Source organism: Scardinius erythrophthalmus, assembly GCF_964197995.2.
Source record: "Scardinius erythrophthalmus genome assembly, chromosome: 19".
NCBI classification, from domain to species: Eukaryota; Metazoa; Chordata; class Actinopteri; order Cypriniformes; family Leuciscidae; genus Scardinius; species Scardinius erythrophthalmus.
The window spans coordinates 3,148,148-3,166,412 of record NC_138239.1 but is presented as its reverse complement, the minus strand read 5'-3'; the positions used below and the strand labels follow the sequence as shown (position 1 = coordinate 3,166,412).

General features: G+C 36.0%; 2 protein-coding genes across 2 annotated transcripts; both read left to right on the top strand.

Moving 5' to 3' along the window:
- The first annotated feature begins 3,707 nt into the window (after window positions 1–3,707).
- Window positions 3,708–7,901, top strand: bdkrb2 (bradykinin receptor B2). Its single transcript, XM_081347902.1, has 2 exons — window positions 3,708–3,784; window positions 6,284–7,901. Exon 2 carries the CDS (start codon window positions 6,288–6,290, stop codon window positions 7,362–7,364), a length of 1,077 nt encoding a protein of 358 aa, XP_081204028.1. The 5' UTR covers window positions 3,708–3,784; window positions 6,284–6,287; the 3' UTR covers window positions 7,365–7,901.
- A 7,341-nt stretch (window positions 7,902–15,242) lies between these two features.
- bdkrb1 (bradykinin receptor B1) lies at window positions 15,243–16,322 on the top strand (the record flags this gene model as incomplete). Its single annotated transcript, XM_081347901.1, has 1 exon — window positions 15,243–16,322. The coding sequence occupies one exon, from the start codon at window positions 15,243–15,245 to the stop codon at window positions 16,320–16,322; it is 1,080 nt and encodes a 359-aa protein (XP_081204027.1).
- Between the last annotated feature and the right edge of the window lie 1,943 nt (window positions 16,323–18,265).

Below are 18,265 nucleotides of genomic sequence, written 5' to 3'. Positions count from 1 at the left end.
TGTACAACGATTAAAAAACGTACAACAAAAGCGAATAACAGAATAATTTTCCTTTGAAATGTCCTGAAGCTTTTGTTATGTCTGAACTACACTTAATCGTCTATCTTTTTCATCTCCATTGTTTCATCACTGATGTACAAATATTCATGCAAGAACAACAAACTCACTCTATTAGCAGCACTAGCACTCATGTCGACTCGCTACAGAAAGCGACTCTCACCTCGCACAAGATCTTTTAATCAAATGCATTTAAACAAAAAATTAACACTATATTAACCATTATTCAGCGTTTCATATTAAACAACTTTGATCAGGTTTGTAAACTGTCACTGTCATCCACCTTTTTGAGCATAGATCCTAAATTAAATCCCAAAATCCCAAATTAAATGGTTGTAATTCATGAATGCTTTGTAATACAGACCTAAGATTGGTCACTCAGCATATTATTGCTGAAGCAAAATCAAAGTGTAAAAGTTATAAAGTTATAGTTTACTGTAAAACAAGTAATTTTAGACAAAAAATATATTTGACAAAATAGCATTTCCTCTAAAATTGCTAAAAATATCAAAGCCATTTGTGACCCTGGAACACAAAACCAGTCACATGTCGCACGGGTTTATTTGTGGCAATATCCAACAAAACATTGTGTGGGTCAAAATTATACATTTTTATTTTATGCCAAAAATCATTCGGATATTAAGCTAAGATCATGTTCCATGAAGATATTTTGTGAATTTTCTACCATAAATATATAAAAATTGTGTGAGTGAATGCAGCACAATCATGAACATAAATGGACAACTTTAAAGGAGATTTTCTCAATGTTTCGATTTTTTTGCACCCTCAGATTCCAGATTTTCAATAGTTGTGTCTCGGACAAATATTGTCCTATCCTAACACACCATCAATCAATGGAAAGCTTATTTATTCCAGATGATATATAAATCTCAATTTAAAAAAATGTACCCGTAGGACTGTTTTTGTGGTCCAGAGTCACATATGTCTAAACAAGTTCAAATTTGACGTTGATATTAGAAAAATGTAAGACTTTTTTAGGTACTATCCCAAAAACAGTCACCGGGCGACGCCCACATTTCATTGCATTTTTTTAATGCATTCTCCTGTGACAAATGAATATTATTAAATACATTAAAATTACATTTCTGTCACATGGGGGGAAAAAGGCAACAACAAAAAAGGAGTGCCATTCATGGTAACACATTTGGCATGTGTGAAGTTTCCAGTCTGAGCAGTGAAAGTGACCCAACAGTCCTTAGTGACCCAACAGGAAGTTTACTTTTGAGCAAAACATCTCGGAATTTCCTATACTGACATAATAAAAATTTTGCATTTTAACATGTTAACTCAGATAAACATTTACACAACATGTTCACTGTGGTCAAGCATTTGTGTTTGTCAGCGATCCAAAGCACTTGTGATTCAAGCTTGAAAATATGATTTCACTTTGGTAATCCTTTCCATCTGCTCAATTTGCTAGATATGTCCAGTATTTCCTGGACTTTCTTCTCTTATTGTTTTTGATGAAAGCACGTAGCTCTGAGATGATGTCCAATCCTCTGAATGTCACTGATACGCACTCAATATGTTACAATGAAATTAAACATTTAACATCTAGCTTATCCGTTCAGTGGTCTTACTGAAAGTGACCCTTCAGTGCCATAAAAATGCCTTCATCTTTCAATCAAAATGCAATAACCCACTTTCCTTTTCCACTAGCATGATGATGACGGTACAAGCAGGAGAAATCGCAAAAATGTTGCACACCGTAAAACTAAAGCAAACACTGAAGCCCTACTTTTTAATATGTTCCTGGGTTCATTTCAATACAATGCTGTGTTCATGAAAAACATGCTCCATCTTTTAAATGACTCCATTCCAGTAAGTAACAGACACTTTTCATGATCCAACCAATTCCCAGTGGATAATTAAGTCCGGAAATTCATATTCTTCTGGATGAACATCCTTTTTAACTCATAAATAAATCAGACTACGGAAGCAAAAGTGATTTTGAACTGTGTTTCAATTTTGACTAAGTATCTTTCTAAGGGAACAATGATGGAAGATCATAAATACTGATTATTGGAGTTTGAATAGCAAAAAAAAAAAAGAATCTACCTCACTTAAACCAAACATTGTCCTATAATCAGGAAAAACCTGACACGATTTACAAAACAACACATTTATAAAAAAGATTTCTATTAGAGTGGTCACAATTTACCTTGTGTCGTGTCGATTTAACAGTAAAATAAGAGAAGTGGCGCATTCCCAGTTCATCTATGACCTGCAATATTAAAGTGTTTTATAAGTTTGCAAATCCATTTGAAACCATTTAAAAATCATGATATAGTAGTGAAATCACAAAGTCTGCAATTCAATTAAATAAATATATGCACTGCGGGTTTAATTGTTTACGTGTGTACAGGTTACATGTTTCTCAGAGCGGCTCCGTTCACAGTAAATGCTGTTGTTTGGGTTTTAAATAATGTGCATTTGGGAACGCATATAAAGTCTGACGCGCTTTGTGTTTCATAGAGAAGTGTTGCGCTGTTATCATTTACTTGCGTGGAGCATCTCATACGCTTATAACATTAATCTGGGAACGCAGCATACGCCATTTCATCAGATTTGTAACATAAATCATTTATAAACCGATGCCAAAACAGGAGAGACTTCTTTTTAAAACAGTAAAAATCTTTTAATCAAACATTGGCTTATAAAACAGTTTGAATGCTTATATTTAATTTAATATACTTAATTATACTTATACTTAATTTAATTGAATTGAATTTAAAAGCACAGTTTTGCTCACCTGATATTGACCCACTATCAGAGAGACATTAGTGTGATTTACATTAGTGCATATCCTCAACAGAGCAATTAAACCACTAACATCGTACAGTAAGTGTTCAGTAAGAGCTAAATGATACTCTCATGAGGACCTACTGTATGTGACACTTTTGAGAAGTGATTTTAATCTTGAGGTTCATAAACTAACAGCTCGGCCTCAATGATCGTTTTGTGGTGTCCTCTTGCCTTGGAGTTGATTCAAATAAACACTGAATCTTACTGGATTCAGACCTCCACCCAAAACAAACACAAAAACTCTTTTTGAAGACAATAAAGTTCACATGGCAATGCTCTAGAAACCATTTTATGATTCTACTAAACCTTTTAAACATTTGTTGTATTTTGGATTGTTAATCACTGACACAGATTTAAAGAACTGATATTAAGATGATCAGCTTTATTGTGCTCATCAGCAAGAAATAAACTAGATATTTACATGGTCTGAATAAAATGTAATGGTGTTTGTTTCGTATAAACTCAACGAAAAAGTATAAAGGAAAAAAAAAGGCAAACAGCACAAAAACACCCCCATAATGATGTCAGCAGCAGCTGGGATGTTGCTGGATTTATAAACACACTTTCACAAGGTCACGACCACATTTTGTCTAATACAGCGCATTAAATCTGACAAATAAACATTAAAGAAAGAGTTGAGGGGTCACAGACACCCCAGGACCCTCCTGACAGTCCTGACCAATAGAAGGAAATCCGCTTTATATATTTATATCCAGACGGCTGTTTCTGAGGATTCCAGTAAAAGAACAGAAGGAAAAAAGCAGGAGGGTGGAGAGCAGGTCTGACATCAGAGTAATGCTAAGCTCCCACTCTTTAAAGAGTCAGGCCGTGCCGGGCGTTCGACACAAAACACAGCGCGCAGAGAAACACACATCTGGATCTGCTTTCTGGAGGAGCTGAGGTACGTACTGCACTGATTCAATTACAAGACCATGTGTCTGCCAAACAACGTCATTTTAAACTGAATGTGCATTAGACGTGATGTGTCCATTGCACTGTATATCTTAAACTCCATTGATTTAGAGCAGTTTTGAAAGAAATTAATAAAGCATGTTCGCTCAAAGGACTTTCCAGGAACAACATGTTCTGCTTCTACAGAAGTAGAAGAACAGGAGGAAGAAAACAAAACACAAGCAAGAGAAAAGGCTAAAGAAATAGACGTTTTGGTATTTTTAATTGTGCTGTTTAAAGCTTCGTTACATATTTGACTTTTAGGCTATATTTGAAATTAAAACATGTACATTATTATCAAGTTTATGTGTTGGTTGGTCTGAACGTCTGGAAAGTATCAATGCAAGGATATTTACAGCTCAATTCATGTACTTTTTCAAATGTTTTTCTTGTGATATATTTGCATCATGTAAATCAGGATTACGGTACTCAAGCAGGTGACTGTTAGTACGGTAAACTACTCACTTGATGAACACTAGCTTGTGTTTGCGAGGGTCTATATTAAATTAAACACACACACAAAATTTAAAAACATCATGTGTTAGCACATGCACTCTTGACTATTTTTAGTTTTTCAAAATGTTTGAACCTTGCACTTTTTATTCATCAATGAATCCTTAATATGAAGCAGCACAAATGTTTTCAACATTGTTAATAATCAGCATATTAGAATGATTTCTGAAGCATCATTTCTGAAGACTGGAGTAATGATGCTGAAAATTCAGCTTTGATCACAGGAATAAATGACATTTTACAATATATTCACTTAGACAGCTATTTAAATTGTAAAAATATTTCACAATATTATAGTTTTAATTTATTTATTTTACTTTCAAAAACATAAAAATAACCTTACCAACTCAAAACTTTTGAACGGTAGACAGAGTATATATCATTTAGAGTCTTAATCATTAAGTTCAGACAGTCCCATAACTAACATCCTGAGATAAAAATACATAAACCAAACACTGAAAAAAAATGTAAATACCTAAACAGCTTATCTAATCACAGACTATTCTTTGTTGCTTAGTCATGGGTAACAGCAATTAATCAGACTAAAAGGTTCAGTCTTCTGACTACTGACCCATGAAGGGAAAATTAATGTTTTAGCCTAAGTTTGTTCATTTCCTTCCCCTGCTGTTTTCCACCTCATCAGCCGCCTGACAGACGCTTTCCCCTTGGAACACTGGAAGTATTATGCAACTACACAACGCTTTCATACTGTTAGATGCCACTTTGTGGATTCCAGGATTTACTCATGTCGTTCTAAACCTCTATGACTCTCTTATTTTATTATGTGGATCAAAAGACATATGAGTTTGGAATGACATGAGGGTGAGAAAATGCTGACAGTTAACTATTGCTTTACCAAACAAATAAGATTTTTTGGAAAAACTCTAATCACCAAGGCTGCATTTATTTGATCAAAAACACAAAAATGTGAAATATTAAGTATGGAATAATTGACACACCCAAATAATAATGCAGACCCGAGGTGGTAATGCAAATGCAATAATTCAACGGCCCGGAGACAATTATTTTGCGTATACTACGGTTACCACACCTCAAAACATTGTTCAGATGATATATTTTAAGACATCTGTCAGGTTTTTGTTCTTAAAACGCTCTTGTGTGTGGGATTAATTTCTTATGCATCTCATCCCAAGCCTCCGTTTTTTCGTCATTAAGATTCGAGAGATTTAAGTGTGTGTGAATTACCTGAATCTGTGTGTCACCAGAGCAGCGCTGACGACACGTTCCTGCGCGAGTGTCTCCGTACTGTATGTGTGTGCGTTTGAGTGGGAGAGTGCGGGAGAAAGAGATTGCACTTTTCCATAAAACATACATAATACATAAGTGCATCAGTGACTTTTGTGGGAGTTGGTTCTGTGGGCTGTTAAGACCTTGGAAATAACTGAAATCATGTGGCGAAGTGATATAGAGCTGTAATGCGGTCGAGACCTGCTGGAACTACTTTAGTCGTGCGTTTCCCTGAAAATAATTGCCCACCTTAGAATGTTTGTCAGCCAATCAGATTCAAACATTCAACAGCCCCGTATTTTAATACAATTAAAAATAACTATTTTCTGTTTTAATATATTTTACATTACAAGCATTTATTATCATCAATATTGCAAACAACTATTTTTTTGGAAAACCATGATACATTTTTTTTCCAAGGATTCTTTGATGAATAGAAATGAAATATTTCAAATTTTTTGTAACATTATGAATGTCGCTTTTTCAATTTAATGCATTAAATGTTGTATAAAAGCATTACTTCTTTTATTAAAATCATCCTTTAAATCCTCCTTTAAAAAATTTGACTGGTTGTGCATCACAGATTCCATAAAAATATTGAGGAGCACAATCATTTTTAACATAAGAAAAAGCCACATTATTCCATTTAAATTTAAAAACTGACGCTAAACATCTCTTCTCTTCACAGAAACATGGAGCACGACATGAAAGCAACAACATTATCAATCCTTTCTACAATTCCTACGACCATCTCAAGGAACAACCTCACCAATGACACCCAGTGTCCACATTCTGAAGTGTGGGACTGGTTGTACGTCATGCAGCCGGCTTACATGTTCATCATCTGTGTGCTGGGAATTCTGGGAAACGTCTTCGTCCTGCTGGTCTTCGGCTTGCATAAGAAAGCATGTACGGTGGCGGAAATCTACCTGGGGAACCTGGCGGCCGCCGACCTCCTGTTGGTTTTGTGTCTGCCGTTCTGGGCGATCAACATCGCTAATGGTTTCGATTGGCGATTTGGGTCGGTTATGTGCCGTTTGGTCAACTCAGGAATCAAAATGAACATGTTTTGTAGTATTTACTTACTAGTGTTGGTCAGCGCAGATCGTTACGTTGCGCTCGTTCATGCCATGTCTCGCGGTAGAATGAGACGACCGCGATACGCCAAGCTCAACTGCATCGCCGTTTGGTGTTTCGGATTAATCCTCAACATCCCAACGTTTCATTTCCGAGATACTCAATTCATCCCGGAGCTGAACGTCACGGCTTGTATTCTGAACTATCCGAGTGCCGCTGTCAGCCTCGTTTGCGACATCCTTCTCATTTTGCTCGGCTTCATCATCCCAGTTTTGGTGATCACCTACTGCACGCTGAAGATCATTCGAGCCCTGAGCGAGCAAGTCGTCGACCGCTTTAACGCGGAAAACACGGAAAGGAAAGCCACCATCCTGGTGCTGGTGGTGCTGTTGGTGTTTCTCTTGTGTTGGGTGCCGTTCCACCTCGTGACCCTCATGGATATCCTGTTGCGCTTCGGCCTCCTCGGCGGATGCGACTTTGAATCCGGTCTCGACGTCTCCAATCAGATATTCACCTACTTGGCTTTGAGCAACAGCGTGTTGAACCCGATACTCTACGTGATCGTGGGCAAGAACTTCCGGAAGAAAGTCAAAGAGCTGATAAAGCAACTTACAGAGAGAAAGACAGATTCGACAAACGGTTCTACAAGATCACAGCTCTCATCAACCTTAAAGACATTCACAACATTTTAAGACAATTATGTGTACAATGTTCATAATTATAATATATAATGTTTGTTTAATATGTCAGTTTTTATGTATGCTGTAAAAAAAATCTTATGAAGTTGTAAATATAACATTATTGGAGTATGTACTATTTTAGTTGTTCTATTTCAAAATTTCACATTTCATGTAACGATGTTTCATTGTAATTATTTGTGAAATTTTGAGTGAAAATGTTTATACACCGTTTTTTTTAAAGGTTATGTGATTACTCTTTTTAAAATGTGTGTATTTTTCATTTTATGTTTTGAAATGGTGGTTTTTTTAAAGGATGTTTTTTTATATATATATGTTGAAGTCGTGCTGATGTTAAAAGTCAATAAGCACTGAAATTAATGGGAGGACAATATTAAGATTCTGCCAAATTGCAATCAAACTCACAATTACACAAAAAACTCCAGGTTGCATAGATGTTTGCATGTTGCTTTGGATAAAAGCACCTGCAAAATGAACAGTAGTATTTAAAAGCAGTGTAATTAATCATTACAAAATACATAAAACAATGCAAAGGGTGTACTGTGGTACTTCTTCAAAAACCATGGTAATATCATGGCACTTAATTTTACAGTCCTGTTTCCCATGTACATACTAGGTACTAATAGTAATTACAATAGCTGGTTAATAACTGGGAACTAACCCTAAACCTACGCCTAAATCTAACCTTATCCCATGTAGCTACCATAAATTATACTACCCAGGACTTTCTAAGGGAAGTATACTGTAAAATAAAGTGCAACCCACTTTTTGTCTGTGTAAATGCATGTTAAATATCAGATGAAAACAGACAGATGAAGAAGTCTGCAGACTGTCAGAGAAAGTCAAACAGCTGTTAAAGCAACTTAAGGCTAGAATCCATTACACGCCTTAAAATCTGAACAGATTTTAAAACACTAGGCATCATAGACTTGCTGACTTTGTAAATGAAAAACTGGGCATCAAACACTAAACGACTGAGGATCACACTACCAGACTTTTAAATCCTTCTGAACGCAACAAACTCACACAGAAACACACGGCTCGCTGCGAGGAGACACATGACAGATGAAACGAACATGGATGTGCAGGAGATGAGCGCAGTGGCGACTGTGTGTGCTGAATCACAACAGAAAAAACTCATCAAGCGCCTACAGTCTTGGGTGAATAGATGCGGTCAGAATATGGACTTGAGTGGTGCATCAGTGGTTCTATCTGTGCTGATGAGTCACATAATTTGTTACACGTGTTAATTTACTTTAGTATTGTTTTTTTATTGAAACACTGGTAGACGCGTCATACACTTCAATATGTGTTATAACCGGGGTTTTCAAAGTGGGGGCCGCACCAGGGGGGCCGCAGCAAGTTGGAAGGAAAAAAAATTGGCAGATTTTCATGTGATCTGCCATGACCGGCGACCAGCCGATCAGTCTGACATGTGCTGATTTTATGCCGGTCAAATGCACTCGGGTGCCGCATGATTAACATCATGCAACATTAGCATCACACGTGCACACGGAACGCACATGTAGGAAACCTCGTGAATTACAGCCGTTTCAGAGCGCTGCTCACGCTCAATTAAAGTGAAAGCACACTTTTGATGGACAAAATAAATATGATTTCACACAAAAAGTGCCTAAAATGCACAAAATGTTCATGTCTAGTGTGTTTTAACAAGAACTGTCAGAAAAGAACATGAAGACTCAAAAAAATGTATAGGCTAGAAAATGTACCCATTTAAACCGTTTTTATTATTCAGTTTGGGTAAAAGTGTATACGGTGTTTTCTAAAAAAAAAATCTATATATATAGAAAATAAATAGGCTAAATCGGCAGAAAATCTGTATCGGCAGGTCAAACTCAATGAAAAATCGGAATCGGCCTAGAAAATTGTAATCGGTGCATCTCTATAATCTTTGGATTGGCTGGTATCAAACACCATCACATAATCTGATGTTCACCTAGATGTTTTATTTATTTATTTATTCCTACATTTGCCGTAGTATTGTCGATGGGTTCAATAACATCCTGCAAAAGGGGGGCCTTGGCCAGAACCTAGTGCTTTTTGGGGGGCCTTGTCATAGAAAAGTTATAAAATAGGCTCAAAATATCAAACAATTTTTGATATCCTCCGACAAGATGGAATCATAGTCTCAAATCTGAAAACTGGCGGAGACTTCAGCAACATATTAAGACCATTATGTATACAATATTCATTCATAGGCAAATGTTTGATAAATACTGTATGTCAGTTTTGATGTATATGGTGTTACTTATTTTAAAACGGTGTACATGTCTATAATGTTGTAGGATGCTAAAAATCTGGGTAACACTTTAGTTTAGGGTCCAGTTCTCTCTAGTTGCTTTGCATGCATATTACTAGGATATTGGCTGTTTATTAGAACTTATAAAGCACATATTAATGCCTTATTCAGCATGAACATATTCTACAACCCTTAATCCTAAACGTAACAACTAGCCTATACCTTACTAATAATAATAATAATTAATAAGCAGTAATTAGGAGTTTACTGAGGTAAAAGTCGTAGTTAATACTGAGAATTGGACCCTAAACTAAAGTGTGACCCAAAAAAAAAAAAACTGAAAAATGTGGCAAAATGTGGCTATAGTTTTTAAAAGCAATGTTATCCATAATGAAATACTACGTGTTCAAAAAATATGTTACAACTCTTGGAACTTTTAGTCTGTGCAATGCCTGTAAAATATCAGACAGACACTCCAGCAATGATGTTTCTGTTTCCAGCGTCTGTTTCCAGGGTCAGAAAATGACTGGTTGGTCAAATTAAAGAATGTGCGACAGACTTTTTCCAGTAATGACTCTTCATCCGTTTCTCTTTGTGTGTCTATGAATAACACCATCCTAAATAGTGTTTTCCCAGTGATACCTCAGACATGTTTTCAAGAAGACTGTGGTCGGTAACACAGCAGTGCGGGCGGGTGTCTGTACTGTAATCTGTCAGCGTTCCCTCAAATGAAGCATATATTTTTGTAAATGAGTGGTATTCATCATATTCTTTTAAACAAAACATCTGCCTTCAGAAATAACATCTCTTGGCTGCATTTCCAGTGCTTGAAAGCATTTGTATGCCCCCTGGAATTGATTTTAAAAGGCATTTTTACCTTTTTTGTGGGCCTTTTTCTTTTCTAAAAATATAAAACGTGTCAAATACCTTCAGTTAATTCAAATAATTAAATAATTTCTCATTCTGGATCATTCTAACAGTTTTCCCCACAACAAAATCCACTTGAGCTTCACATTAAACAACACTCGCCTCTGGAACTGTAAACAAAATATTATCTTGAAAAAAATGAAGCAACCAGCTGCGAAACATTTCTAAGTTCACTCAACTTCAGTAGATGTGCTGCCAAATAGCTATACGTTTTCTAAATTGATTCAAGTATCCTCAGAAAGAGCATCTGAATAGTCATGAAGAGTTTGTTAAATAGTTGTTGAATGAACTACCACTTTAACTTTAAGAACTAAAACAACTGTTGTCCTGAGGTTCCGTAAACTCAGGCTCTTTCATCCAGATGCATGTATCACAACACGTACAGATGTGTATTAATGTATAACGCTGTTATTATATCCAATAGGCCTATTCAGAGGATTTATGAAAAATAACCAAAAGCAACTCTAACCACCATAATGGTGACTTCAACATTTTTAAAATAAAAAATATGAATATCAATTACATATAACACAAAATAATAACAGCCTAATAATATTAATGAATAACAAAAAATAATCGACAGACCCAAAATACAAAACCTCCTAATGCTTTAACCAAACACACAAAAATAAATTATTTCAGTGCTAGGAATTATGGATATCACCTTCATTTTGTTGTTCAGTGCATATACTCTGCAAAAATAGGCTATTCAAATTATCTGTATAAATTTACTTCAGTCAGACTCAGTATATTTTACTTTAATCTGCTTGAAACATTTGTTTATTTACATTTTTGTGTATTGCTTTATATTGTATTTAAATGTTCATTTTCTTTTAGTTACAAGAAAAAGTTATTAAACCTTATAGTACGACAACACTTTTTTTTTGCAACTTATTTCAATATCGTGACAATACCGTATACTGTGATAAAATCTTCAGCAATTTTCGCAACATTTTGATTTAAATGTGATACTGTCCCATGCCTAGTTACAGTTACACGTCACTAGTGTCTGCAGAAGCACTAAACACAATCACACAGATTATAAGGAAAACATAACAGCTAGGCTATATTTTGGCCATCACACTTTAAATATGTGAGCCATTTTGTCGCTGTATGTAACATTTGTCTACGAAGTTACAATTAATCTCTGAAGCCGTACATCAGCTTCCACACACTCTCTCTCACAGCAGAAACTGATCTCACATCGACCTCTACTGGTAGAAGAGTTGCATTACAAGAGTATTTTACAAGGTAGAATAGTTGAAACCTTATACCACTATCTATCTATAAAACATAAAATCCATCCATCTATCCTTCTATCTGTCCGTCTATCTATCTATCTATCTATCTATCTATCTATCTATCTATCTATCTATCTATCTATCTATCTATCTATCTATCTATCTATCTATCTATCTATCTATCTATCTATCTATCTATCTATCACAAAATCCATCCATCCATCTATCCTTCTATCTATCTATCCATCTATCTAGTTATCTATCTGTCAGTTTGTCCGTCCGTCCGTCCGTCCGTCCGTCCGTCCGTCCATCCATCCATCCATCCATCCATCCATCCATCCATCTATCCGTCTCTCTATTTGTCCATCCATCCATCCATCCATCTGTCCATCAATCCATGTACCTATCTGTCTGTCTGTCTGTCTGTCTATCTGTCTATCCTTCTTTCTGTCTATCCATCCATCTGTAAGACTGGAAAAATTGGAAGAGAGGGCAACTCTCTGAGAGTACAAAGGAAATTAACATTTGAACTCTTGTGAAGATAGCATCACCATTCGAGACGCAAGTCTCACCTCAGAATCATCCTAATCTACATCTCTTTCGCTCTCCCCCCACTCCTTCTCTCTCATGCTGAGATCACCAAAATTCACCCAAGAATCTATATGGTTTAATGTGAATTATGATACAGTATTATACATGTTTGGTATCATTTGAAATGTCTCAGTGCGACTGGTACAAAGGTCTCATTCCCAAATATGTAAACCAAAAGGTAATAAAGTTTTTAAGAGTTTAGAGATAACTTGCACACAGAGGAGGGTTTGTCTAACAGGCAAATGGCATCTGCTCTCAAAAGGTGTAAACTCAATGCAAATTCTCATTGTTAGCAAATGTTTCCATATAAATCAACCTCTGTCCCCAGTAAGTCTGGGACGGTAATTAATGCAAATTCCCACTGTGAACTCATGTTTACATTTGAAAAGAGGTTTCTGCCTTGGTCTGAGTATTTAGAGAGATTTGTAGCTCAAATTAGCCCGTGATGCTGAGAGTGGCCGAGACTCTCAGCATCATGTATTTTCTGATGTCAGGTTCGCATCTTTTCTCTTTATTCCAGAGCATTTGATGTTTTGTATTTATTATCTTTTAACTGATTATGAAATTGGCATGATACATTTACCTGACATAATAAATTGTTACATTTGATTTTATTCTGACTGGCACTGAAATTGTTTTCCCAAGTAGATTAAACGGATTTGTATGTTCCCGCAAGTTTTGCGTCAGATTAGTGACGACTAAGATTTGGCATTAATTCAAGTGTACTTGGTTTTGCAAAGACAAGAAGTGAATTTCCGTTTAGGGCAGCAAATGCTGCTTGGCCAACCTAAATCTGGGGTGAGTCTTATCTCTGTTTTAATTTAATGTTACTTTAGATAAGTGAACGTGGAAAACTACGGCATGGCCAATCCAAAGCTATTATAAGAGAAGTAAAGTCGGTTGACTTATATCTGTAGTAGTGGCCATACCTCTACTGAAGTAAACATTTAAATTAAATTCAAGTGTTTGCAATTCCACGGGGGATATACCAAAGTATCTTTGATTTGGTAAGCGTGAATGCGACCATCTCAGGTATATAACTATTACCTCTGTTTGGTGATCAAAACTGATGAGCTTGTGTACGTGAGACCCGTGTTAAACAGAAGGCGTGAGGACCTCTGAGAGACATAGCTCTCTAATCTAAAAGGGTAAAATATAAGTAACGAGTTAAAAAGAGTAATCAAACATTCGCTCACTTTTAATGATGCTCAGATATCATTAAAACCTTTTTTCATTTATGGAGTCAGATGAAATAACGAGGTAATACATATGAGAAAATGAATTTCATTTAATCTTGTTGTGTTGCGAAATAGGAAAGACAGTAACGCGCAGAAACCTTCCCCGTATTATTGGAGGCCGCCATTGGACTGATATACAGGCTTACACATCCATATCCTTCTAACTATTTATCTATCTGTCAATCTACCCGTCCATACCTCCATCCATCCATCCATCCATCCATCCGTCAATTCTTTCATCCATCTATCTGCCCATCCATCCATTAATTTACAGAAGTACAAATATTGAATCTCTCAATTAATATGATCTCATAAAAAACACGTGTATAATAAAAATAGATTAGAATAACGTAACACTGCTCGCAACTGCCCAACTTTGTGTCATTTTAGTGTTATATTTTCTATTAGTATTATGTGAAGTATGTAATACTTTCTAATAAGGAAACAAACCAATCCGGAAATAAATCAAGCACAATATCCAGAGTTTTGGCCCACAGACGTTGTGTTTGCATTTCTCTGAAGCCTTCATCTATCTCTCTTCAGTGTGTTAATAGTGTTTGTGTGCTCAATTATGGAAGACGAAGTCTGAAGTGTAAACAGATTCTGCCTCACCAGGAGCTCGCTGACTGTGGAGGAATGTGTTCGTATAGACAGAGCTTTTCTCCGTCTCTTACTGAACATTCCTTCAATGAGAACAAGAAGATAAAGGTTGATAGAGTGAGGAATATCAGTCCACTCGCAAAGAAAACTACTCCAGGTGTAAAGGTAAGTAGTCATATATTATTTATGATTCAAACTGGCTTCAAAAAGTAGGCTACTTGGATGATTTTGTCACAATTAGGCTGTGAACATCATTCATTGCATTAGATCAGGCATAGACACAATGCTTTTCGTCTTTTGAGCTTTTGAGAAAGATATTTTGTTTTATTTCAAACAAAAACAAACTTTAATGAAATGTTTTGCTTGTAAATTGTTTGTGCATTTTATTAAACAATAAATCAGTTTCCCAAATTGGGATTTACGTGCTGATAAAAAAAAATTGACAAAATCATACAAATGTAAAATTAAAATAAATAATTTTAAAATAAAAACAATAAAAATAAATCACTTGCTAAAAAAGATTAAATGTTTTATTTGTGTATCTGAGAAAATGCAAATATGAGTTTGAATGACAAAAATGGATAAGACACCAAATTTCTACACTGTAAAAATGATGAATAATGATTATTAGAGCATGTTTTATAAGAACATACTATACTTCAGTCTTTCAACTTAATTTCATATTTAATTCAACGGGTTACTTGCCATTTCTTACCAATAATTATTAGAGTGAAATAAGTAAATCCTACACCAATATTTTTCTGTGTAATGTCTGTTCAGAACCACAGAAAGACACATTAAACTATGATTTACACTAATGTACATAAATTTTCCTTAATTTCCTTATATGAGATTCAACAATAAAGATTTTTTTCAAAATTGTTCAAATGACTTGTAGCCAATGCGATTACCTAAAATTAATTCAAAGCATAATATTAATAGATTTCAAATTTGAACCCGAAGTAAAAGAGATCCGTCTTGTGCAGTGAGTTCAGCAGCTCTTTTATCTTCTAGGATGCAGCCAGAAAAGCTCGTGTTGATGGCGACACTTCAGCCTCCAAATGCATCCGTCACTCCATCATATATGGATTTTTTCAACTCAACAGAGTGGCAACTAGTCTACTCCATTATTCCACCGTACATCTTCGTCGTGTGCTTGGTGGGAATTCTGGGGAATTCTTTCGTATTGCTAGTGTTCTTGCTCCAGAGAAGCCGATGGTCCGTCCCTGAGATCTACCTTGGTAATCTGGCACTGGCTGACCTTATTCTTCTAGTCTGTCTGCCATTTTGGGCCATGAACATCCTTAACTATTTCATGTGGTCTTATGGGGAATTCATGTGCAAAGTCATCAACCTCTCCATAAACGTCAACATGTACACCAGCATCTACATGCTGGTCATGGTGAACGTGGACCGCTACCTTGCGCTCGTCTTGACCATGAAGGCTCGATGGCTGCGACGGAAACGCTACGCTAAGCTCATTTGTATTGTTCTTTGGCTGTTTGGTGTGGGAATGGGTTTCCCGACTGCCTTGATGCGGAAACTGGTAGACATTCCGGCTCACCAAGCCGTCGAATGCATACTGGATTATCCCAGCAAAAGTTGGAGAGTGGTTTATTTTATGGCGCTAAACCTGGTGGGCTTTGCTCTGCCGTTCCTGATCATCACATTCTGCTGTTTCAATATCGTCCGAGCCTTGAATCGAAGGAGAGGCAACGTTAATTGTGAAGACAGAAACGACAGAAAGGCTACAATCCTGGTGTGTGCCGTCACCCTGTTCTTCCTCGTCTGCTGGGGTCCGTTTCACTTCGTAACTTTCATCGATCTACTCTGTGATCTAAAAGTTTTGGATGAGGATAAGTGGAACCACTTTCTAAATATTGGACACCAGTTTTCCGTATACTTGGCGTTCTCAAACAGCTGCCTGAATCCGGCGCTCTATGTTTGCTCTGGAAACTATTTCAGGAGGAAAGTCAGCAGCATCTATAACAGAAGAAAACACTCCTCGGATGTGACTGCTCTACAGAGGACGGTTTTAACATCTACGACAACTGCCAATCAAATCAAGCCTGTTGTGTTATATGAGAAAGACTAGTTCGGGATTTTTACAACACAACGACACCATGATCTATCAATGCTATCAATCAGTGGCTCCAATATTGTTGCAATTATGGTTCCCACTCTTCTTGACCAAACTATTTTTAGATATGGCATTCATATATATATATATATATATATATATATATATATATATATATATATATACAGTGATGTGAATAAGTATGGACACCCATGCTAAAGTTGCCTAAAAAGAGGAATAAAAATTCATCTTTTGGAAATTGATCTTAATGCCTTAATTAAAAAAATGATGAAAAATCCAACCTTTAAAGGGATACTTCAGTATTTAGCATTAAGCTTTGTATTAGTAGAAAACCTGTAGTATTTTCGAATGACCATGCTTTCCACCCTCATATCTCCCTGAGATGAGAGATTTATGTATTTTTTTGTCTGGAAAAAAATCCTCCAATGACGCAAAAATCGTCATTTTGCGTCATCGGAGGATTTTTTGACCAGAGGCTAAAGACTACAGCCAGTAGGAGGAGCTGTTCCGCATGTGTTCAACCCGCCCATAGGAGGAGGGATCTCACTCACAGAATGTACACAGTGTCAGCCGTCTTTCTTTGGAAGCTTAGCTAACAGGCTCTTGTTCTGTGGAGAAAGCTGAGTAGTAGGAGAAAGCTGAGTAGTAGGGGTTACCATCCTCTTTTTCCCGGACATGTCCGGCCGTCGAGATCGTCCAAAATGTCCGGGATTCAGCTTTTGCTTTATGCATCCATGAAGTAACTGGCCTTTAAAAATAAAAATCTGCCTGCCTCTATGGGAATTTAACATAGGGGTGTCCAGACTTATGCACCCTGTATTTTAATGAAGAACATTTATTTATTTACGATACATTATTCATTCACAAAGAAAATTGGTGTCCTTATAGGTTGGATTTTAGGCATTATAATTAAGGCATTAAGATCAATTTCCAAAAGATGATTTTTTTATTCCTCATTTTAGGCAACTTTAGCATGGGTGTCCATACTTATTCACATCACTGTGTATATATATATATATATATATATATATATATATATATATATATAATTAAAAAAATTGCACATCATACATGATTTTAGATATTATCCCTCCTTAACCGATTTAATTAATTTGATAATTTGATTGAATTTCCATTGCATCTGTAGACCTAATCATAATAATAACAATAATCACACTTTTACATTTCCCAGATTTTCAGATTTTTCCCCAGACTGTGAGAACCCTGAATTATGAAGATTATACAGGCTCCAAAAATGAATTCTAAAGGAAAACAATGTGTCTTAACATTTAACATGAGGCAAGAATAACCCACGGTTAAATGTACAACATTGTAGAGAGTCATTCTGGTTTGAATTTAGCCAAAATTTAGTTAAAAGCCTTTACTGCATCTGTTCTCAACATTCTCCTTTCCAAAACACCTGTGCACTGCCTTCATAAATACCTGCTTCTAAGGGGACATTCACATTACACACGATGCACTTCCTGTTTTAACTTGACAAAAGCACAGCACTTACTGTATATGGTGAGGGAAAAAAAAACTGTGAAACATTAATTTACCACGTTTGCATAGACATATTATTTTTAATCATATTTTTTATCTGCACTTTTCAGTATTGGAAAAAATAAAAGTATTATCAAAATATCTCGACTCATTCTGAGGTTGTTGCAATGCATTCTGGGATTGTCTTCCCCCAAGGATGCATACAATTTTGGCCAAAGATGGTGAATTACTGACATTCTGTATCAACATGTCAGCTTCAAACTGTTAGTGCTACACATTTTCACATTTCTAAATATTTGATATGGATACGCTTGCAAGTATTCAGCAATGATAAATACTTTTTTTCCAACAAACTATTTGGTAAATATTTTAATTTGGCTTTTCCCCTTGAGGTTAATGGGCAGAGCTTGTGATATAAACAGGAAGAGCTGGTT